The following is a 24,844-nucleotide window of genomic DNA, read 5'->3' as shown; positions in this document are numbered from 1 at the left end:
GGCAGAACTCCCTCTTTACCTAATTTTTTCAAATAAAATTGGAATTAATTATTCTTTAAATATTTGGTAGAATTCACCTGTAACATCTAACACAGGAGATTTTTTCTTAGGGAATTTATTGATGGTTTCTTCATTTTGTTTTTGTGAAATGGAGTTATTATTTAAGTATTTTATTTCATATTGGGTAGTTTGTAATTTCGTAAATATTCATCCATTTCACTTATACTGTAAGAACTGTTGACATACAGCTGAACTCACATGGGTAGTGAGTTCACTCTTTTCATTTCTGATACTAGTAAATTTGTTTTTTTTCCTTTATTTAATCAGATTAAACAAAGGCTTATCTATTTTATTTCTTTTTTTTCCATAAAACCAACTCTGTGTTTTATTTATTGTTTTAATAGTTTTCTAACTTTCAATTTTATTAGTTTCTCCTTTGATCTTCAGAATTTCTAATTTGGCATTTAATTGGGGATTTTAAATTTGTTCTTTTTCCTAGGCTTTTTAAGTTGCATTCCCAATTCATTGATCTTTTTTCTCTATTTTAATCATATAAGCATTTAGAGTTATAAAATTTCTCCTAAACACTGCTTTGATTACATCCCGTAAGTTTTGGTATGCTGTTTCATTGTTGTTGATGAAATTGTTGATTACTTCTAACTTGTTTGATCCACCCATTCTTTAAAATCTAGTTTATCTTCGGATGGCCCAAATTTTTATTTTTATTGCATCATGATCTAAAAAGGATGCATTTAATATTTCTTCCTTTTGACATTTGGTTGTAAAGTTTTTATGCTCTAGCAAATTGATAATTTTTGTATAGGTGCCAGGTACCACAGAGAAAAAGGTATATTCCTTTCTATCCCCATTCAATTTTCTTCAGAGATCTATCATATCTAACTTTTTAAAAATTCTATTCACCTTAATTCCCATCTTGTTTATTTTGTGGTTAGATTTATCTAACTCTGAGAGAGGGAGGTTGAGGTTCCCACCAAAATAGTTTTGCTGTCTATGATTCCCTGTAACTTGCTTAGCAAGAGTTTCTGCAATAAGAACTTATTATTTAACAAAAATTTTGGGAAAATTGAAAAGTATGGCAAAAACTAGGCACAGACCAATATCTCAATACACCCTATACCAAAATAAAGTCAGAATGGGTACAAGATTTAGACATAAGAGTTTATACCACAGACTAATTAAGAGAACAAGAAATAGTATGTGTTGAATCTATGGAGAGGATTATGTTTATGACCAAACAGGAGGTAGAGAACATTATAAAATGCAAAGTGGATGATTGTGCTGATATTAAATTTAAAAAGTTTTGCACAAACAAATCCAATGTAGTTAAGATTAGAAGGAATTCAGAAAGTTGGGAAACAAATTTCACAGCTAGTGTTTCTGATAAAGGACTCATTTCAATTTAGAATATAGAGAATTGAATCAAATTTATAAGATTATGAGTCATTCTCCAATTTGTAAATGGTCAAAGAATATGAACAGGCAGTTTTCAGATGAAGAAATTAAAGTCATAGTCATATAAAAAATACTCTAAAACATTACTGATTAGAGAAACACAAATTAAAACAACTCTGAGGTACCATTTCACACTTATCAGATTGGTTAAGATGACAAAAATGGAAAATGATCAATGATGGAGAGGATGTAGGAAAATTGGGATACTAATGCATTGTTGGTAAAATTGTGAAATGATCCACAACCATTCTCAAGAGTAATTTGGAACTGTGACCAGAGGACAATAAAACCATGCACACCTTTTGATCCAGCAATACCACTACTAAGTCTAGATCCCCAAGAGATCATAAAAAAAGGGAAAAGACCCACAAGTACAAAATTATAGCAGTTCTCTTTGCAATAGCAAAGAATTAGAAATTGATGGGATGTCCATCAATTGAGAAATGGTTGAACAAATTATGGTATATGAATGTAATAGAGTACTATTGTTTTGTAAGAAATCATGAATGGTCAGACTTTAGAAAAGCATGAAAAGACCTACATAAACTAATGCTAGTTCTAGAACTAGGAGAACATTGTTCACAACAACAGCAACATTGTAAATTGACAAAACTAAGATGAATGCAGCTCCTCTCTGCTGTTCACTGATCCAGGACAATCTTGAAAGACCTATTATGGAAAATGTTATCCACATCCAGAGAAAAAACTATGAAGTCTGAATGCAGAGCAAAACAAACTATGCTCACTTCTTTAAACTTTTTTAATGTTTTTTTTTAAAAAAAGCTCACAAAAACTCAGTGTACAGCCCATACCAAAGAAGCAATTAATGAAAGAGGAAACTCTCATCTATTTGAGTTTCATTCATTTTGAATTTATTATCATTCTTTTACACTGCGGAAAGTTCACTAAGTAAAAAATTAAAACATGATTCTGGAGTAATATTTCAACTACCAAAATTTTCAAGATATCAGTTGAATGTTTAGCATACTCAATAAACTTTCCAGTATATTTATATGTTAATGGAGCAACTTTTATTTCACAGTATGATTGTGAAATACTACTGGATACTGGATGTATTAGCAAGTTTTTTTAAGAGAGATACTTAAACTCATTCACTAATATATGCCATGGCATAAGGGAGATGATGCCATGACAAGCACATGAATTGGATTTGAACAGGGGGGTGCTGTGTACTTATTCCTCCAGAACTATTTGGATCTAGTGGCCAGATATGGATCAGGATGATTGGAGATGCCCTGCATGTCAGGCAATCAGAATTAAGTGACTTGCTCAAGGTCACACAGCTAGTGAGTATCAAGTGTCTGAGGTTGGATTCAAACTCACCAGTACAGTGGATAAAACATTAGTCTTGGAATCAGGAGGCTCAAATTCCACATCAGATAATTAGCACTTCACACACACACACACACACACACACTCTCTCTCTCTCTCTCTCTCTCTCTCTCTCTCTCTCTCTCTCTCTCTCTCTCTCACACCCCACCCCCTTACCCTTTTTTGATCTATCTCAGATAGAGAGACTAGGAATAGGGACCAGATTTGTGATTTAACTTATGTAGATTCTCGATGAGGAATTTCCTCAACCAATAGTACATCTCCTATGCAATTTAGGATCTAGAATGTTGTTTAGTGCACTAAAATATTATGTGACTTGCTAGTATTTCTTAGAAGCAGGACTTGGGTCTTCCTAGCTCCAAGACCAATGTTCTATCAATTATGATCCTCTGTCTCTTTTCCTATATATACACATATTTAGGGAGCAGAGTTAATAAAACGTGAAAGGGTACCTCAATGAGCACAAGAAGTCCTCTGTCTATTTGTCAGGGATTGTGGTCACTTAAGAATAATGTCATGGAGGCAGCTAGGTGGCGCAGTGGATAGAGCACCGGCCTTGGAGTCAGGAGTCCCTGAGTTCAAATCCGGCCTCAGACACTTAATAATTACCTAGCCGTGTGGCCTTGGGCAAGCCACTTAACCCCATTGCCCTGAAAAATCTAAAAAAAAAAAGAATAATGTCATGGAAAAGATTAGATGATATAACTTATGAGGATCTCTCTCTCTCTCTCTCTCTCTCTTTTTAAAGGTTTTTTGCAAGGCAAATGGGGTCAAGTGGCTTGCCCAAGGCCACACAGCTAGGTAATTATTAAGTGTCTGAGGCCGGATTTGAACTCAGGGACTCCTGACTCCAAGGCCGGTGCTCTATCCACTGTGTCACCTAGCCACTCCGGAGGATCTCTTTTAATGTTGCAATTCTATGGTATTAATTCACCCTTGTTTCAAGATAAAAACCACAATTATACCCATTCTAGATTAAGCTATCTTTTGCCTCTTCTTGTACCACTAGTGTTTAATACAACATCTGACAAATAGTATCACTTAACTGTTTACAAACAGATTGACTGAATAGAGAAAAGATAAGAGAAAAGGCTTGGAGACTTGAAAAAAGAATAGGAATGAGAAACAGTGGTTGGTTCAGTTTGCTCAGGAAAGAAAAGTAAATAATTACTAATAGCTACACATTTAAAAAGAGCTTTAAAGTTTGGCAAAGAACTTTATAAATGTAACCATTTAATCGTCAGAACAATCCAATCCTCATTTTACAGGTGAGGAAACTGAGGTTCAAAAAGGCTAAATGACTTGTCAGGGTCACACAACTAGAATTCAAAATCAGGTCCATTTGACTCCAAATCCAACTATCTCTCTCTCTCTTCACACATATACTACATCAACTAATTGCTTCCAGGAAAAGGGAAGGGATGTGAAATAAGAAAGAAAAGTAAGAGAAAGTAGGAAATGTAGAGGGACTTGCTGATCAAGAATAAGGAATGTAAAGTTTATTTAATATGCAATAGGGAAAACCACTATGGGTTTTTTAAGAGAGATATGATATAATCAAAGCATTTGTTAGAAAAATTACTCAGGTGACAGATGCAAAGGGAGAAGAAGCAAGGAGATAGACTAATTAAAAGGAGTGCTAGTCCAAGAGTAGCCATTAGTCCCAGATCTTGATATAGGGTAGTAGAAATGAAACAGAAATTAAAGGAATAAATGGATGTTATGGAAAAGAATCAATGACAATCAAATGGATTTGTGGAGGCAATGACTATGGTTTGGAGGTTGGGTGCTAATATAAGAAGCAGAAAAGGTAAAGCTGACAACTCAGTATATTTGTATTATTAATGATGGTTTAATATCTATTTGAATATGAATGGCAACTTCTAGTACTAGTTTATATAATTCTGTTTTTTTACATCTATAAAGTATGGTACAATGCATAGTTAGTTTTGAGGTCAGGAAGACTTGGGTTCAAGATCTATCTCTAAACACAGAAGCCATGTAATCATGGAGAAGTAGCTTAATCTCTCAGTATTTCTATCAACTCTCTAAGATGGTAAGTTATAGCTAAGTTGCATTGGTGGAAGTAATTCTAATAGGACTGGTTATTCCATATAATGATGGCATCAAAGGACCAGATACAGTCCAAAAATTTCCAAGGAAAAAAACCTTAAGAGGAAGGACTGTATCTTAATTCTCCATAGTATATAGGCACAGTACTAAGATACTCAGTAATGGCTGAATTAAGTTTCTAGTCTTTCAAATTGCTCTTTGAGCACTTAATTGCACTAAGAAAAAATGCTCCAATAAAATACTTTCCTTGAAAACATATCAATGGAGAAGTTTATAATCAAGGTGGCTGCTTGAAGCAGAGGCAGGTCATTTATCTGCTACAAACCTTCTCCAGCTAAACTCTTAAGTATGAATTAGATTGAATAGCGATTAAGAGACTAATGTAAAACTTCAGTGATAACTTCTAAGGTCCCATGTCTGGAGGCAGCAAGAGTGGGAGATTTTCCTAAAAAATGAAAAAGTCCCAGGGTGTTCAGAAAGCTACAGGGTGGGGGCCTTAGAAGCCTCAGAAATTTAGCATGTAGCACCTAGCATGGTGCTGCAGCATTCTGACTGGGAAAATCTAGGATAAAGGACACTAAGATCCTTAACGCTCTTCTGAGATGCCTTGGAGATCTCTGAAACTCACAGATCACCCAGGGCAAGACCAAGTAAGACAGATCACCCAATGTACAAGTGCAGCAAGATCAAACAAAAAGGTTTGATCCAATTCTGAAACTAAACCTGGAAAAATTAGTAAATTAAAGAAAATATCAATCATTACCAAAACATTATTGCAAACCTAATTCCACAAAAACTGCCAACAGAGACTGAAAAAAAAAATTAAGCTCTCACAAGGACTATATGAATACCAAAGGGAAATGAAGAGATTTTTAAAATAATAATAAAAGCTCTGGAGAAAAGACTGGAAGCATATAGCTTAGGAAAGGTGATAAATCTCACCCAAAAAATGGAATCCATGAAAAATAGAACAGATCAAACAGAAATAAATGAGTTATGGAAGAGGAAGTCCTATTAAAACAAAATAATATAGTTAAACAAAGATATCTGATCTTGGAAATGAAACAACTGCCCTTAAAACAAGTTAAAGAGAAATAATGGAAGAATCATTGGACTACTCAAAAAACCAGTTTAAAAAAAAAACATGCCATATTTCAAGAAATCATATAAATGCCTAGTTCTCCTTGGAACCAGAGGGCAAAATAAAGATAGAAAAAATCTAAACACCTCCTCAAAGGAATCGCAGAAGAATATCAAAAATAAAATCTAGAGAAATACCACAACCTTCTAGAAATAAATAATTTGGGGCAGCTAGGTGGTGCAGTGAATAGAGAAGTGGCCCTGGAATCAGGAGGACCTAAGTTCAAATCGGCCTCAGACACTTAATAATTGCCTAGTTGTGTGGTCTTGGGCAAGTCACTTAATCCAACTGCCTCAAATTTAAAAAAATAAATAAACTTAAATCATTATTAAAAAAAAACAGAAATAAACAATCCTAGTAATAAGCCACAGTCAGTTATCAAACAAGACCTGATAAAAAATTTAAAAAAACAAAACAAAAAAACCCTAAAGATTCTGGAACACAATATTTGAAAAGGCAAAAGGTAAAAAGACAGTTATGCTATTACATAATTCATATTCTGCAAATTTGACTCCCTGAGATGCAAACAGCTCTGACTCTGACTCTGTTGGTGATGGCTAGCAGTAGCACTGGTGTAGTCTTGTGCCAGGGGTTCTCTTCTTATGTAACTGAAGCAGCTCAGACCGAGGGGCCCAGGCACTGAAGCTGCTCAGGGCTTTCAGGGTCACCGAGCTGTAAAGGGGGAGGGAAGGATCCTCTAGAGAGGGTGATATCCATGTAACATCAATTTAACACAAAAGCTTAGTATGATCACTCAGTAAAGCTACAAGGGAACAAGGGATTTTTAATGGAATAGAAGATTTTAAGCATTTCTGATGACAAGATCAGAGCTGAATATGAAGTTTAAAATGCAAACATAAGAGTCCAGAGAAACCTAGAAAGAGATTATTTATTTGAGGAATTGAAATTACATAGTACTAATATTATAAGAGAAGGAACAGGTGTTTAGTTAGAACATTAATGTCTTCAAAAGACACTGAGGAAGAGAAACTGAGGTCATAAGAGTGGATTGGTTTCTTTTGAAGGCTTTAAGAGAGAAAAGAGCAGAGTATTAAAAAAGAAGAAATTATCATACAGATGAATGTGAGGAAGACTGGGAGAACATTTTATACACAGCCAGAAAAATAAATGAAATGTTTAAGAACTTTGATTAACACAATCATCAATGAAATATCCCCAGGGAGCCTAATATGGTGCAGTATTCTATCCATCTCTTAAGGTGACAGACCAAGAAGCAGAAAAACACACTTTCAGACATGGTTATTACTAAGTGGTTTCATTTTGCTTAATCATGTTTATTTGTTAACAATTCTTGCCCCTTTCTGTCCCTCAGTTGGGGTGAATGTAGAGGGAAGAAGCAGGTTAGAAATAGTAATGTAAGAAAAAAAAGAATCATTGTAACATTTTTAAAATATGCACAGAAGAGAACAGAAAGTTCAGGACGAAGAACAGAAAAGCAGTAAAGTTTTGGTAGTTAATAGTTATAAATTATATACTTTAAAGAGAAAAAGTATCAAATAGAGATTCAGTTTCATACAGAATTATTTTCTGCTGCACATATGACAATGAAATTTTAGTGTTAAGTTTAAAATAAAAAACCAAAACTTTAAATTAAAAAAAAATGGTACTTGTGAACTTTGCCATGAATTGATGACATAAACACATACCTGAGATATCTTCTGGCATGTTCATTTTTGTGTCCAACCATTAGATAATAACATCCTACTGCAAACCAAGATACCTAAATAAATTCAAAACTGACGATTACCAGAGGTGGAATAGATCTACAATACAAATCTAAGCAATTAAATAAAAGCACAATTTGAATCATATTCTTTTGGCACCTAAGTTAGATCCCAAGTGGGAGTTAGAAATAACTGTATCAGAACCTGTTTGACAGGTATAAAATCTTGATAAAAGGAGGACAGAGAGATCTGCTGGTCCATATTTCCTTTGGAGCCTGACGACACAAAACATTATGCTCTCTCTATAGAAAAAAGGAGAGAGCCTAAAGAATTCACTATTTTGCCATCAGCCTATATTGTAATGGCATCCTGACCCGCACTACTTAACTACCCTGTTTTGAACCTTCTTTCAATTTGGAATTTTGACCTTGGGATTCTAGATCTAAGCTGATTAATTTCTCTAATGATTCCAATCCCAATTATATTATTTGCTACCAGCATTACCTTTTCCTGTAATTCTGATTTCTGGCTCCTATCAGATAGTGATCCCTAACCCGTGTATTTGAAGTGTTCTGACCTAAAATCCCTTTTTTTTCTCCTGGTCTTCAGTTATCATTCCTGACACTTTTGGATCAATAAGTTGTTGTTTTAGCATGCCAAGTTATACTTGAAGCAGTTAATGTAGTGTCTAAAGTTCCAACTTATAAACATTGAATAGTTAGGAAACAAGATAATCAGGTATAAAATTTTATTCAAAAAAAAAATTACTACTTGATTATGAATTTAAGCTTTTCTAACTTTAAGTTGCAAAATTTTAATATATTTCAACTGTAAAAACTGTAGACATACATATATAACTTACAGGATTACTAGGGTATAAATCCACCAATTTATGAGAGAGATAGAAAAGCTCTGTATAGAAAAAAAAAGAAAATTATTCATGTCAAATATTAAAATATTAAGTATTTTCCCCTTTATTACTAAACATACTTCATATTAAAATACCACATTGGTATAAATATAGGCCATATCTAAAATAAGATCTCATTAAAAGGAAAAAACAGGTTTAAAATGAAAAATGATTACAAATAATCAATTACCTTATTTAAAAGATTAAGTTGAAAGATTTAGGCAGATTTACTTACAGGCTGGAATTGCTTCACGCTAGGTAGAGAGGGGACCAAGACCTGATGTATAGTTATAGCAAGCAGGTACTATGGGAGAATTAAAAGAAGTATATGGGCAGAAGAATAATCAATTCACAAAGCTATATTCAGGTATTGTGCCAAGAAAAGCTTAGTATGAAAAATCCAAATTAAATCCCTAGCTCTTGGCAGAGGCATAAAGAAATAGGAGAGACAAAATCCAATCAAAGTCAGTTTTTTTAAAAAAGGAAGTTGAGAAGAGAAGCATGGCCTATATTTGAACCAATAGGAGGAGTACATTGTTTTTTATGGGAAACAAAACTCTACTTTAGTCAAGTAGAAAGTTACAATCTTCCCTTCTAGGTATGCTTTACATTTATCTATGAAATGGAGAAACTCCTCGTAAACAGTTTGTAAAAGACTTAAAAAAAAAGTCATTTTAAGAGTAGCTAAGTGGTGCAATGGATAGAGCATCAGTACTGGAGCCAGGAGGACCTCAGTTCAAATATGGCCTCAGACACTTATTAATTGCCTAGCTGTGTGACCTTGGGCAAGTCACTTAACCCCATTGCCTTAAATAAATATATATATTTTTAAAAAGTCATTAAAAAAATATGGCCTTGTGGAAAGCTATGGGCTGAGAGCATAAAAAAGGAAAGAGACTCACATGTACAAAGCATATACAAAATGATTTCCAGAAGTTCTTTTTGTGGGGGCAAAGAATCAGAAATTAAGGCAGATGCCCATCAACTGAATAAAGACTGAACAAGTTGTAGTAGATGAATATAATGGAATAAAATTGCTTTTTAAAGAAATAATGGATAGATGGGTTTCCAAAAAACCTGAAAAAACTTACATGAACTGAAGCTAAGTGAAATGAACAGAAAAAGCAGAAGAACATTGTGCATATTAACAGTAACACTGTTTGATGACTGACTGACAGACTTAGCTCTTCTCTCAGCAAAACAGTGATTAAAGACACTGGTGATGGAAAATGTCATTGACACTCAGAAAATGAACTATGGAGTCTGAATACAGATCAAAGCATACTATTTTCACTTTATGTAATTTGCTTTTTCTTTCTCATGATTTTTCCCTTTTGTTCTAATTTTTCTTTTATAACATAATATAGAAACATGATTGCTCACTGCCCTAAGAAATGGGGAGGAAAAGGAGGGGAGAAGGAAAATTTAAAACTCAAAAATCACAAAAATGAATGTTGAAATCTCTTTACATTTAATTGAAAAACTATACTATTAAAAAAAATAGTGAGTTTCAAGATGGCAGAGGAAAATGAATTCCAGAACAGCAGAATCAACAAAAGTACTGGTTGAAATAATTTTTCAGTTCAAGAAATTTTAATAGTTCAACAGGAAAGGTCTATCTCAGTGGGACAAGAATGTTATAGAGTTCAACACAGGTAGAGTCCCAGCAAACTAGTAGGTCAGAAAAACCAGCACAGGTCCTGGGGGGCAAATGAATTGGTGGGGGGTGACTTACAGTGCTCTCAGGTCACAGATGGTAAGGGGATCAAAAAACTAGTCATAAGGAGATTAAAGGGGACATACACTTTGCTGGTGCTGGTGCAAGACTGTGCATTGCCCATTCAGAGACCTGGGTCTCAGGCCCAGGGCAAGGAGCTGCATTAGTACATTATAAAACTCGAAGCTGAATAGGAATAGGGGCCCTGGCCACAGTTTCCTGGTGGAAGACAGAACTTCTTGTGAGTCATAGAGCACAGGTCAAGAGAACAATGACCACACTTCTTCTTACATCATTCTACCTTGGAAATAGCTCTGAAATCAACACTGTTTGGGACAATGCCCCCGTTACCTCAGAAGCAGAGCCCAACACTGGAAAAGTGAGTGAACAACAGAAAAAGAACTTGACCATAGAAAGTTATTATAGAGACAGAGAAGATCAAAACACAAACTCAGAAGAGGATGCCAATGTCAAAACAACTAGAAGTAAAAGCCTCACAGAAAAACGTAAATTGTATACAACCCACCCCCCAACACACACACACACACACACACACACACACACACACACACACACAAATTCTTGAAAGAGTTCAAAAAAGGATTTTAAAAATCAAATAACAGACATAGAGGAAAAACTGGGAAAAGAAATATGGATAATGGAAGAGAATCATGAAAAAAAGTCAACCATTTGAAAAAGGAAGCACAAAAAAAAGGGAAAATGTGTACAAAATTCACTAGAGAAATAATTCCTTAAAAAGTAAAACTGACCAAATAGAAAAAGAGGGACAGAACTCACTACAGAAAATTCCTTAAAAGTTAGAAATGGGAAAGTAGAAATTAATGACTCCATGAGATATCAAGAAATTTTTTTTTCAAATCAAGAGAATGAAAAAAATATAAGAAAATGGGGGGGGGGGGCAGAGCCAAGATGGCTACAAGAAGGGATCAAGTCTTAGGAGCTCTCTGATAAACTCATCAGCTAAGGACTCTAACTAAACTTTCGAGAGACAGAACCCACAAAGGGACCCAGTGAGGCAGTTCTCCTACTCAAGGTAACCTGGAAAAGAGCAAAAAGGCTCTATTCCCCAGGATCAGAGGGGTGGCCCGCCAGAGCCAAAGAACTTCAGCCTCCCGGAAGCAGCCCCAGGGCAGAGGAGTCTCCTGAGCTGCACCCCGAGGAGCACCGAGCACAAAGTGGGGGAACAGCGGGGGACCTCTGCCAGAGCCAGCACGTGGAGCCCAGCCCTCGGGGCACACAGGGAGCAGCTTGGTCCAGCCCAGACCTGGAAACAGAAGCAGGTTGAGCAGTAAGCAGGAGCCTCCAGGGCATGAGCCCATTGAGATGAGGGAGGGGAGTGAAGAGAAACTGCCAGCTCGGTCCTCTGCCCCTGGAACAGGACTCTGGGGCTCTGACCACATTCAGATCCTGATCCTAGTCTAGCCCTCCCCCCCCACCTCAGCCCCGGGGCAGAGGGAGGTGCTTATGCTCATTCACAGACTAGGAGGGAGAACAGAGCCTCACACACTGAGACCCTTGTGGGAGTGTCCCAAAAGCTCAGGAAGCACCCCAAAACCAGGCCCAGGCTGAGAAAATGAGCAAGCAGAGAAACAAAAGGAAGAGACTATTGAGAAATATTTTGCAAATGACCCCAAGAAGGATCAAAATACTCAGTCTGAAGATGAGAAAGCACAAGCTCCTGCATCTAAAGACACCAAGAAAAACAGAAATTGGGCTCAGGCTATGACACAGCTCAAAAAGGACTTTGAAAATCAAATGAGGGAGTAGGAAGAAAAACTGGGAAAAGAAAGGAGATGCAGGAAAACATGAAAATGAAGTCAGCAGCTTAGTCAAGGAAATCCAAAAAAATCCTGAAGAAAATAACATGCTAAAAACCAGCTTAGGTCAAATGGATAAAACAGTTCAAAAAGTTATTGAGGAGAAGAATGCTTTAAAAAGCAAAATTGGCCAGATGGAAAAAGAAATAAGGAAACTCTCTGAGGAGAACAAATCCTTCAGACAAAGAATAGAATTCAGGGAGATTGATGAATTTACCAGAAATCAGGAATCAATACTTCAAAACAAAAAAATGAAAAATTAGAAGAAAATGTGAAACATCTCATTGAAAAAACAACTGATATGGAAAACAGACTTAGGAAAGATAATTTAAAAATTATTGGAATACCTGAAAGTCAGGATCAGGAAAATATCCTTGCCATCATTTTCAAAGAATTACTACAAGAAAATTGCCCTGATATTCTAGAAGCAGAGAATCCACTGATCCCCCAGGGAAAGAGATCCCAAAAATCCAACCCCTAGTAATATTATAGTCAAGTTCCAGAACTCCCAAGTCAAAGAGAAAATATTACAAGCAGCCAGAAGGACACAGTTCAAATATCGTGGAGCTGCAGTCAGGATCACACAGGACTTAGCAGCAACTACATTGGAAGCTCGTAGGGCTTGGAATACAATATACTGGAAGGCAAAAGAGCTTAGAATGCAGCCAAGAATGAACTACCCAGCAAGGCTTAATGTCCTCTTCCAGGGAAAAAGATGGACTTTCAATGAACCAGGGGAACTTCAAATGTTCCTTTTGGAATGGCCAGAGCTGAACAGAAGGTTTGATCTTCAGATATAGGACTCAGGTGAAGCATGGAGATTGGAGGAGAGGGGGGAAATATGAGGGACTTAATGAGGATGAACTGCAGGTATTCCTGCATAGAAAAATGACACTGATAATACTCATATGAACCTTCTCAGTTAATAGAGCAGGTAGAGAGAGCTTTTATAGTTGAAGCACAGGAGAAAGCTGAATTTGAAGATAAAATATGGTGTAAAAATGGAGTCAATAGAAAAAAAGGAAAATGGAATGGGAGAAAGAAAAAAAGGAGAGGGGGAATAGTCCAAGATATTTCACATAATAAGATTTTTTTTTATTACAATGAGCTATTGCAATGATATGGAAGGGGGGAGGCAAGGGGGAATAAGGGAACCTTTGCTCTCATCAGAGGTGGCTAGGAGAGGAAACAGCATATATACTCAATGGGTATAGAAATCTGGAGTAAGAAGGAGGGGGGAGCAGGGGGAAGGGGTGGGGATGTGAATAAAGGAGGAAAGGATGGACCATAGGGGGAGAGTGGTCAGATATAACACATTTTCTTTCTTACTTCTTGCAAGGGGCTGGGATTGGAAGGCCTAACCAGGACCATAGGGCCAGGTGGATTCTGGGCCTAAGGGGTGGTATGGGGGCTCAGGGCTTCTTGGCCCCAGGACCAGGGATCTGTCTGCTGAGCCAGTCAACGACCCTACAGTAGAGTCAAGAGTGAAAGGAGAGAGAAAATACAGCACATGGTAGTGGAGAAATAAGAAAGAAGGGAGTTGCGATCAGCAATGGCAACGGTGGAAAAATATGGAAGTAACTTTTGTGATGGATTTATCATAAAGAATGAGATCCACCCAAAAAAAAATGTGAATTATCTCACTGGAAAAACTGATCTGGAAAATAAATCAAGGAGAGATAATTTCAAAATTACTGGACTACCTGAAAACCATTCAACATTATCATATTGCAAGAAATTATTAAAGAAATCTGTCCTAATATCTTAGAACCAGCAGCTGAAACAGAAATTGAAATTAAATGAAAACTTCTAGGAATAGCCAAATTTCCAAGCTCCAGGTCAAGGAGAAAATATTACAAGCAGTCAGAAAGAATTGAAATATTGTGGAGTCGGTCAGAATAACACAAAATGTAGTAGCTTCCACATTAAAGGATTAGAGGGCCTAAAATATGATATTACTGAGGGCCAAGAAGATAGAATTACAACCAAGAATCACTTACCTAGATAAACTGAGAATAATCCTTCAAGGGGAAAATGAACATTTAATGAAATAGAGGACTCTTTAAAGCATTCCAAATGAAAAGACTGAATAGAAAATTTGATTTTCAAATCCAAGAGAAACAGAGAAAGGTAAATAGGGAAGAGAAATCATAAGGGACTCAATAAGTTTAAACTGTCTACATACCTGCATGAAAATATACCTGCAACTTAAAGGATAGACAAAGAGCTGTACGAGTTGACTATGATGGGATGTATCCAATAAAAACAAAATTAAGGGCTGATAAAGAGGGATACACTGGGAGAAGAGGAAAAGGGGAGATAGATAGAATAGGGTAAATTATCTTACAAAAAAGCAGCACAAAAAGAAATCTTACAGTGTAGGGAAAGATGGGGAGGAATGGGATCGGTTGGTAGACTATGCTTGAATCTTTCTCTCATCAAAATTGACTGAAAGAGGGAATATTTACCCTTAGATGGGTACAGAAATCTTACCCTACAGGGGCGGAGGAAAGGGGGCTAAGAGAAAGGAGCATTTATAGAGAGGAAGGCAAATTCGGAGTTGGTGGTCAGAAACAAAACACTGATAAAAAGGACAGGGTGAAAGGAGAGAGCAAGAGAAGGATAAACAGAAAATAGGATGGAGGAAAATACACAGTAAGATAACTGTGAAGGGGAATGGGATGAATTCACCCATAAAGCAGAAGGGGATTAAGCAGAGTGGTTTGAAAAACCAGAATCCTACAATATGTTATTTATAAGAAGTACACTTGAAGAGACACAGAGTAAAGATAAAGGATGGGACAGAATTTATTATGCATCAAGTGAAATATAAAAGCAAAAATAGTAGATCTATTAAAAGATATAAGCAAGGAAATTACATCTTGCTAAAAGGTACCAAAGATTAAAAATATCAATACTAAATATATGTACCGCTGGTTTAGCATACAAATCCTTAAAGAAAAAGTTAAATGACTTACAGAAGGAAATAGCACAACTCTATGAGGAACCTCTACTTTCTCCTTTCAGAGCCAAAAATAATCAAATAACCAAAAAAGAAGCAAGGAAAAAAGTAAAGAGATGAACAGAATTTTAGAAAAGTTAACTATGAAGGACTTCAGGAGAAAATGAATGGGAACAGAAATGAATATAGTTTTGGGGGGGGGGGGGATAAGTATATGGCACCTACCCGAAAATCAACCATGTATTAGGGTATAGAAAGCAAATGTAGAAAAAAGCAAAAATATTAAATGTATCTTTTATATATCATAATACAACAAAATTACATTCAATAAAGGGCAGTGGAAATAGATTAAAAAATTGGAAACTAAATAATCAAATACTAAACAATAAGTTGGTCAAAGAACAAATCATGGAAATAATCAATAATTTCATTAGAAAGAATGAATGACAACAACAACACAATATACAAAAATATATGGGATGTAGCCAAAGCAGTACTTAGGGGAAAATTTATCTCTCTAAACACTTATATTAATAAACTAGAAAAAAGAGAAATGTCAATAAATTGGGCTGTCACTAAAAACAACTAGAAATAGAACAAATTAAAAACCCACAATTAAATTCCAAGTTGAAATTTGAAAAATCAAAGGGGAGAATAATAACATTGAAAGAAAACCACGAAACCAATAAATAAAACTAGGAGCTGATTTTATGAAAAAATGAACAAAAAGCCAAACCAATAAAATAATCCACTGGTTAATTTGATTTTTAAAAAAGTGGAATATCAAATTATCAGTTATCAAAGTGAAAAAGGTGAATTTATGATGAAAGAAGTTGAAACTAAATAAATTATTTGGAGCTTTTTAGCTCAATTATGTCACTAAATCTATCAATCTAAGTGAACTGGATGAATATTAACAGACAAGGAAATGGAATGTTTAAATACCTTATCTAACTGAACAAGTCATCAATGAGCTCCCTAAGAAAAAATTTTCAGGGCCAGACAGATTCACAAGAGAATTCCATCAAATATTTAAAGAACAATTAATTCCAATATTATATAAACTATTTGAAAAAAGGTTTTCACAAAAAGGAGTTCTACCAAGTTCCTTCAACAACACAAATATGGTGCTGATATATAAACCAGAGAAAGCAAAAACAGAGAAAGAAAACTCTAGTTCAATTTCCCTAATAAAAATTGATGCAAAAAATTTTAAATAGTATGCTAGAGCAAGGAGATTACAGCAAGACATCACTAAGCTCATACAGTATGATCAGGTGGGATTTATACAAGGAATGCAGGGCTGGTTCAGCATTACCAAAACTATCAGCATAACTGAACATATCAGTAACAAAGAAATCATATGATTATCTCAAAAGATGCAGAAAAAGCTTTTAACAAAGTACAACAGTTATTCCTAATAAAAAAAAAAAACACCAGAAAACAGAAATAAATGGAGCTTTCCTGAAAATTATAAATAGTACTTATCTAAACCATCATCAGTTATCTGTAACAGGGATAAACTAGAAGCCTGCACAAAAAGATCAGGAGCCAAGAAAGGATGGCTGTTATCTCCACTGTTGTTCAATACTGCACTAGCAATGCTAACTGTTGCAATAAGAAAAGAAAAAAGAATAGAAGGAATTATAATTCATAATGAGTAAACAAAACTGTCAGTCTTTGCAGATGATATGATGGTATAATTGAAGACTCCTAGAGATTCAACTAAAAATCTAGTTGAAATTATTAACAACTTTAGCAAAATTGCAAGCTAAAAAGTAAACTCACATAAATCATCAGTATTTTTATATATGTATATGTATATGTCACTAACAAAGTTCAGCAGGAAAAGATAGAGAAATTTCATTTAAAATAATAGTAGATAATATATTTGGGAATCTACCTACCAAGAAAAACCCAAGAATTACAATTACAAAACAGTTTCATACTCATAAAATCAAACCTAAACTAGAAAAATATTAATTGCTCATGGGTAGACTGAGCCAATATAATAAAAATGAATAAATTAATTTACTTATTCAGGGCCATACCAATCAAACTACCAAAAAAAATACTTTATGGAGTTAGAAAAAATAATTAACAAATTCATCTGGAAGAACAAAAGGCAAAGAATATCAACAGAATTAATGAAAAAAATGTGAAGGAAGGTGGCTTAGCCATAATAGATCTCAAGCTATATTACTAAGTGGCAATCATCAAAACAACCTTGTATTAGCTAAGAGACAAAGTAGTGGTTTAGTGGAATAATCTAGGTACACAAATCATGTTAAGTTTTTTGATAAATTCAGAGATCCCAGCTTTGGTGACAAGAACTCACTATTCAACCAAAAAGTGCTGGGAAAACAAGAAAGGATTGTGGCAGAAGCCATAAACAAAATCAGGGGAACATGGAATAGTTTACCTGTCAGATCTATGGATAAGAGAAGAATTTCTGACTATCCAAGAGATAGCATTATAGAATGTAAAATGGTTAATTTTGATTCCATTAAATTAAAAGGATTTTTGCACAAACAAAATCAATGCAGTCAAGATTAGAAAGAAAGTAGAAAATGGGGGGAAAATTTATAGCAAGCTTCATTGCTAAAAGTCTCAATTTTCAAAAATTTAGAGAACTGTGTCAAATACAAGTCATAAATGGTCAAAGGACAAGACAGGCAATTTTCAACAGAAAAAAATCAAAGCTAGCTTTATTTACTTGAAAAAAATTTATTTAAATTTATTTGAAAAATAAATTTATTTGAAAAAATGCTTTAAAAATGTTTTAAATCACTACTGATTAGAGAAATGCAAATTAAAACAACTTCAAGATGCCACCTCACAACTATCAGATTAATAATGACAGAAATTAATGTGACAGAAAAGCAAAATGATAAATGTGGGGTGGGATATGAGAAAATTGGGACTCCTGGTAGAACTGTGAACTGATTCAACCACTCTGGAGAGCAATTTGGAATTATGTACAAAAGACACCCAAATGGCATACTCTTTCATACAGAAATATCACTACTAGTTCTGTATCCCTAAAAGATTTATTTAAAAAAAAAAGAAGGGCAGCTAGGTTGGATAAAGCACCAGCCCTGGAGTCAGGAGTACCTGGGTTCAAATCCGGTCTCAGACACTTAATAATTACCTAGCTGTGTGGCCTTGGGCAAGCCACTTAACCCCACTTGCCTTGCAAAATCCTAACAAAAAAAAAATACACACACACACACACACACACACACACACAAAAAAAAAAAAAACATAAAAAAATCTTTATATAGTTCTTTTTGGGGCTGCAAAGAATTGAAAATTTAGAAGATATCCATTAATTGAAGAATGAATGGCCAAACAAGTTGTGGACCATGATTATGATAAAATACTAGTGCTATAATAACAATAATAATAAGGTAGATTTCAAAAAAACCTGGAAAGATTTAAATGAACTGATACAAAATGAGTGAGCAAAACTAGAAGAACACTGCATGTAATAATAGCAATATTATACAAAGAACAATGTGATTAACAGTTATTTTCTGGTATTCAAAGATCCAAGACAATTCCAAAGGACTTATGATGAGAAATGTTTTCCACCTCCAAAAAGAACTAATACAGTCTGAATAAAGATCAAAGAATATTTTTTTGCCTTTTTATGCTCTTAAAAATTTTTTTTGGTCTGTGTTTTCTTTTAGAAAACATGACTACATGGAAACATATTTTTCATGATTATACATGTATAAACTATATCGAATTGCCTGCCATCTTAGAGAGGCATTAGGAGAGGAAAAAGGGAAAGAATATGGAACTCAAAATTTTAAAAACCAATGTTAAAAATTATTTTTACATGGATTTGGAAAAAATAATTACTTAAAAAAATAGCAAGTCCCCACCACTAATTATTCAGGGGAAAAGCTGGATAATCACTTATTTGAAATGTTTCAGAGAATATTCCTGCTCAGATAGATTGAACTATAATGATGTGAGGTTCCTTCCAACTCAAAAAATTTTATGACATTTTTGAAATTTATAGGCTTTAACATCTCTATGAATGGAAGCAGGAAAATATGAAATAAAGCATTCCATCTGGAAAGCTAAAAAACAGTTGTACTACAGATAAATTAATCATTGTTTTCTTTAACTATTCTATTTTTCAATTTATAAAAAACTCTTATTGTACTTTATATACAAATATAATTCATAGTATTTTTATTACATGCTACCAAAACATTGAGTTACCAGGGGATTTCTTTATGTAAATAAATCTCAGGATTTAAAGAGATTTTATGACTTAAAAAACTAATAGATCTTTAAATCTCTCTTCCCTCCCCCTCCTCCAAGATAACACTTTAATGCATCTTCAGTTACCAATTGTGTTTAAAAATAAATTCTTACCATTTGCTTTATTCAGTTCCACAAGAGTCCCTATGTGCACAGGTAAACAATTTGCATGGAAAGGATCTTTTTCTATTACTCTGAAAGTCAAAGTACTATGTATTACTAAACCAGAAATAGAATAAAACATTCATTCTAACATTTCATTAATATATTATCAAATCAAATCTATTGTAGTTTAACTCTAGATCCAAACAATTAATTTCACTAAATGATTTGCCCAACCAGGGCAAACATGATAGGACCAGTTAAGATTAAGTACTTCAGAAATATGAAGGAATATGATTATAAAGTACTAAATTTTTAAATCAGAACTACATAAAATAATCACTATCTGCATATTTAAAGATTTTTTTAAACATCTGCATGTATGTAACTTACTCTTTTATACCTCAGGAGAATGCTATGTAGTAAAGATTCATTAAGCAATCACCATGAGAGAATGACAAAGAAAGAGACTTAGATACATACAAATGGTTCGAAATGGCTGTAGATACTTACACTGAAGTCAGCTTGTAGCACATTTTGAAATCACAGTTATAATAATGTCGTTCTGCCAAAGACACTACCACATCCAAATTATCCTGCAGACCATCTACAGATTCAGGAATGACAGTTTCACTAGGCTTATTATACTGAAACACAGAAAACATTTTTTATATAAATTGAGAATACGATAAAATTGCTCAAGTTTTTAAAATATTCCATTAGGGACATTTGGGTCCCCTAGAAAGTATATTCCAGAAAGAGTAGAAAATATTGGACAAAATATATAGAATAACATTTAAACAAATAATGAAACATGGCATAAAGTAGCCTGTGAGATCCCTTCCAATTTGCAGATTCCCTATTTCCAGCAAAGTTCTTTAGAAGCAGTAATTTTTCTAATTTAATCAAAAGGGGAAAGAAGTAGGTGAAGAGAACAAGCACGTATTAACTGCCTACTCTGTATTAGGAACCACTCTAAAAGTTTTATAAATTACTCATTTCATACTCACAATCTAGGAGATGTTATTATTATGCTCATTTTAAAGTTGAGGAAAGTGAGGCAGATAAAGATTAAATGGTTTACACAGGATCATATATAACTAAAAAGTATCTGAAGTCACATATGAATCTTCTAGGTCTAGAGGTCTATGAACTTTGCTAACTACCTCAAAATGTCATTCTCCTTTGTATTTCCATTTATTGATGCATATTACAGTTATTTTATACTTTCATTTGAACATTTTTATTTCAGATTTTCAAAACATAATCTGTAATGAGCATTATTATTACTGATAAGAACATGACCTTGTAAAATATATTCACAAGGAAGGTTTCATAAATAAAATATGCAGACAAATACTAGCTATGGCCACACAAATTCAACAGAAAAGATAGGAGTTGTTGTAAACTGAAGACTATTATTTCTCATTTGCTCAAGAGTTTAATGGTAGTATAAATGTAATGATCACCAGTATTGCAGTTATCCCTCACCACATGCAGACATGTATTTTCCAGGAAAAGAAAACTCAAGGACTCAGCAAAATTTCTCTCAAAAATGAAGATAAGGTTTTCCAGGATTGAATAATTCAAAATTCATAACTTTCATATAAAGTTAATACCTAAAAGACATGGTGAGTAATCAATCATACATTCCTTTGGAGTACAGCACTTCTGGAAGCTGCATTTATCCTTTTCTATATTGAGACTGTATTAGGGGCAGCTAGGTGGCACAGTGGATAGAGTACTGACCCTGGAGTCAGGAGGACCTGAATTCAAATCAGGACTCAAGAAACATAATAGCTTGCTGTGTGACCTTAGGCAAATCACTTAACCCCACTGCCTTGCCAAAAAACCAAAACAAAACACTAAAAGGAACTTTCCTAAACTCTCCTAAGCTTTCCTCAGAAACAGTATTAATCAAGCTTCTAAACAGATTCTAGAGTGACAAAACTTAGAAAAGGACACAATGGGAGTATTTTCTAGTTTTAAATATCTGGTTTTTTTTAGATATCTTCAGAAAAGATCTGTCTCATCAGTGTGAAGAGGGAATGTGGCCCAGCCCAGGAAGAAGAGCCCAGTGCATAACACAGAGCTGAGATTTGTAGTAGAGGCTCCTGGGGTTCCAGCTCAGCAGGCCAACAGCACAGCAGGGTAGCTGGATGTCCCCAGTTCAGTGAACAAACCCATGGAAGGACAGTGAGTGGGCCCCTCCCCAACGTAAGAAACCTGAGACCCTGTGGCCCAGGAGCAGAGTCCAAAATGAGTAAGAAAGCTACTTTAGAGGTAATGAAGATCACAAAATAATCTCAGAAGAGGTGGGCAAAAAATACATGTGAATTCCCCAGAAGGGAATATGAATTGTTCTCCAGCCCAAAAAGATTTTTTTGGAAGAGTTCAAAAAGGATTTTTAAAACCATGTAGAAAAACTGGGAAAAGAAGTGCAAGAAATTCAACATCTTGCAAAAAAGGAAGGACAAAAATTGAATGAAGAAAACAAATCCTTTAAAAATAAAATTGACCAAAGGGATAAGGAAATACAAAAGTTAACTGAAGAAGATAATTCCTTGTAAAATGGAATTAGGTAAGTCAAAATTAATGATTCTATATGGAAATCAAGAATCAGTCAAGCAAAAGCAAAATAAGAAAAAAATGTAAAATGCCTCATTGGGAAAATAACTGGCCTGGAAAACAGATTCAGGAGAGTTATCCCTTCTATTCCTTATTAGCAAATTGTGAGATGGCACATTGCTAGATTTTCCTTGTAAGTCAATTTTGGTGAGGAGTAAATAAAGTAGGTTTAGATTCTTTGACAAATGAAAAAGGAGAGGTCCAATTCTCCTGGACAAGGGAGAAGCAGAATGATAGACTCAAAAGCAAAGTGTAAGCACTGTTGTGGAATTTTTACTTACCTTTTTTAACTTATTCTCAAAAAGAAAATGAAGCAATTCTTGTTCTTCTGTGCATTGCTTGCCAAGAGGTAGAGATTCAAGTAGTTCTTTTTCTATGAAAATTTTAAAATGAAAATAATATTAAAGAAAAAATCCAGCAATTAGAAAATGTTCTTTACAATTTTTGCCCTAAGTCAAAAGGGAAGCAATATATACTAGAAACAAAAAACAGAAATGAGCATCAAGATATATTGGACTATCCCCATCTTGCAGAAAAGTGCAAGGACCAAATTTTCCAGAATGATTCTAAGTTCCTTTAGTTTTCTTTAATTAAAATAAAAAAGAAACAAAATACCACCATTTTCTTTTATATTGAGCTCAAACTCTCTCAAAAAATTGTTTCATCTATAAAATGAGGAAATTGGACTTAGATGAAGGCCTTTTTAACTTTATATTTATGAATTCTCCCAAATCACACCCAAATCTCTTGGTAAAGGGTTTAGATAACTGGTATGATACACTGATGTCCTTTGGAGAAGAGTGATCTATACTTATTAGTAGTGCTTTACAGTTAGAAGACTTTATATTCTCAAGGAGATCAGGATTGAAGTTTTGACATGGGGAGTTAAAGAAATTTCTATTAGTTGGTCAAAATCTTCTAATAATCAGTTAGATTAAGTTTTATCCCTATTGCACAAATAAGGAAACTGAATCTTAAAAGAGATGACTTGTTTAACATCAAAATGTAAATGATGTTACTGAGATATAAATTCAAATTGCACTACATCCACAAACACACACGCACACACACACACATATATATACACATATACATGCATACCTCACAACAGTTAAGTTGTTCAATCTTATCAAGTTTTTCCCTGATTTTGTGAATTTAAAAAAATATATTTTTAAAAAACAGATAAATGCACTGAATAAAAATTCTGTAGGTTTAATTTTCATAGATGTAAAAGGGAAAAAAAAATGCCTTAGCTTTCAAACCTTCTTGTGCTGTCAGCATGTGGTGTGATGTTAAGAGATCAAATGCTTCAAAGCAGTAGACATCAAGCTTCAAGGCTTCTTTGTAGCTATAAGTTGCTAAGGTTCGATTATCTAGAGCATCATAGATCTTTCCTCGCAAAAGGCAAATAGAACTTTTAATCTGGTGGGGAAAATATAACATATTAGAGCCCAAGTCAAATGTTGAAAAGTAATATATAGCTAATGAGATTCCTTTCTAATTGACTGTCTACAGCGTAACAGAAATATGAGGAAACATTAAGGTTCTTTAGGTAAACCTTGAAAAGTTTTGATTATTCCAGAGAATAGGTTTACAATGTTACTTTGGTTACTGCAAAACTAATAAATAGAAATTTTCTCACCTAACAAATGGGCAATATAGTCAGGGATGATGAATAACAGTTACAAAGGCAAAGTTACCTGATTTATACAAAGCCTATTAAATATGCATTTTAAAATCTATTAGGGAGATACTACTCAATTCAGCAGTAAATGTACTATATGAAAATTGTAAAGATACTTAAGAAATTGAAGGTAGAAAACAGAGTTAAAACTGACCAAATATATAAAAGAAATTTGTACAAAACATAATTGTAAAGACACTCAACAGTTGATTTTTTCTTTTTTTAAAAAACATATTATTTATTTAAGGGAAGGGGTTAAGTGACTTGCCCAAGAACACACAGCTAGGTAATTATTAAATGTCTGAGGCCAGATTTGAACTCAAGTCCTCCAGACTCTAGGACTGGTGCTCTATCCACCAAGCCACCTGACTCCTCATTGGTTGATTTTTAAAAGATCTCAAAGAAAGGAACACTTCTAAAGAACGGGGAGGGGGGGAACAGTAATATTACAAAAATCAAAAAAATAACCCAAAGAGGTAATCTACAACTATGGATCTATGTGTCCACTTTTTCAACATTATGATACTGACCCAAATGACCAGCTTCAACAATTTCACTTCTGAAAAGTCTCTCACATCTGTTTCTTTCTTTTCATTTATACCACTCAACTCAATTCAGAACTTGATTACCTCCTGCTTAGACTACTGAAATAGTCTAATTTTTCACCTTGCATCCAGTCTTTCCCTTTGCTATCTATTCTTTGAGCAGCTGAGCTGCCAATTTGATATTTAATAATCATAAATTTTGATCATGTTACTTTCCCACTGAAGAAGCTTCAGAGGCTCCTTATTACATGTAGCACAAGAATTCTTAAACTTGAGGAATCTGTTATTAGATTTCAGGGCATTTATTACCTTGATAGGAAAAAAAGTTGTATCTTAATTTTTACTAATCTCTGAATAGAATTTAACATTTCCTTCAATTATGAATTTTTAAAGAAAACATTATTCTGAGAAGTGATTCATAGGTTTCAAACTGCTCACAAGTCCATAAAATACAT

At 34.3% G+C, this 24,844-nt stretch overlaps 1 protein-coding gene across 2 annotated transcripts in view; it reads right to left on the bottom strand.

Annotated features, from left to right (window-relative positions):
* The window catches only part of CDC16 (cell division cycle 16), a 57,822-nt gene that overhangs the window by 20,921 nt on the left and 12,057 nt on the right, over positions 1–24,844 (bottom strand). For both annotated transcript variants that reach the window (XM_074192131.1, XM_074192130.1), the window contains exons 6-11: positions 23,423–23,582; positions 22,442–22,533; positions 20,046–20,179; positions 19,545–19,624; positions 8,588–8,637; positions 7,708–7,781 (exon numbers count right to left, since the gene is read on the bottom strand). In XM_074192131.1, coding sequence (XP_074048232.1) covers positions 7,708–7,781; positions 8,588–8,637; positions 19,545–19,624; positions 20,046–20,179; positions 22,442–22,533; positions 23,423–23,582 — 590 coding nt within the window. The remainder of the gene's footprint in view (positions 1–7,707; positions 7,782–8,587; positions 8,638–19,544; positions 19,625–20,045; positions 20,180–22,441; positions 22,534–23,422; positions 23,583–24,844) is intronic.

This window comes from Macrotis lagotis, chromosome 6 (genome assembly GCF_037893015.1).
Source record: "Macrotis lagotis isolate mMagLag1 chromosome 6, bilby.v1.9.chrom.fasta, whole genome shotgun sequence".
NCBI lineage: Eukaryota > Metazoa > Chordata > Mammalia > Peramelemorphia > Peramelidae > Macrotis > Macrotis lagotis.
This window is presented reverse-complemented; position numbering and strand designations above follow the sequence as displayed.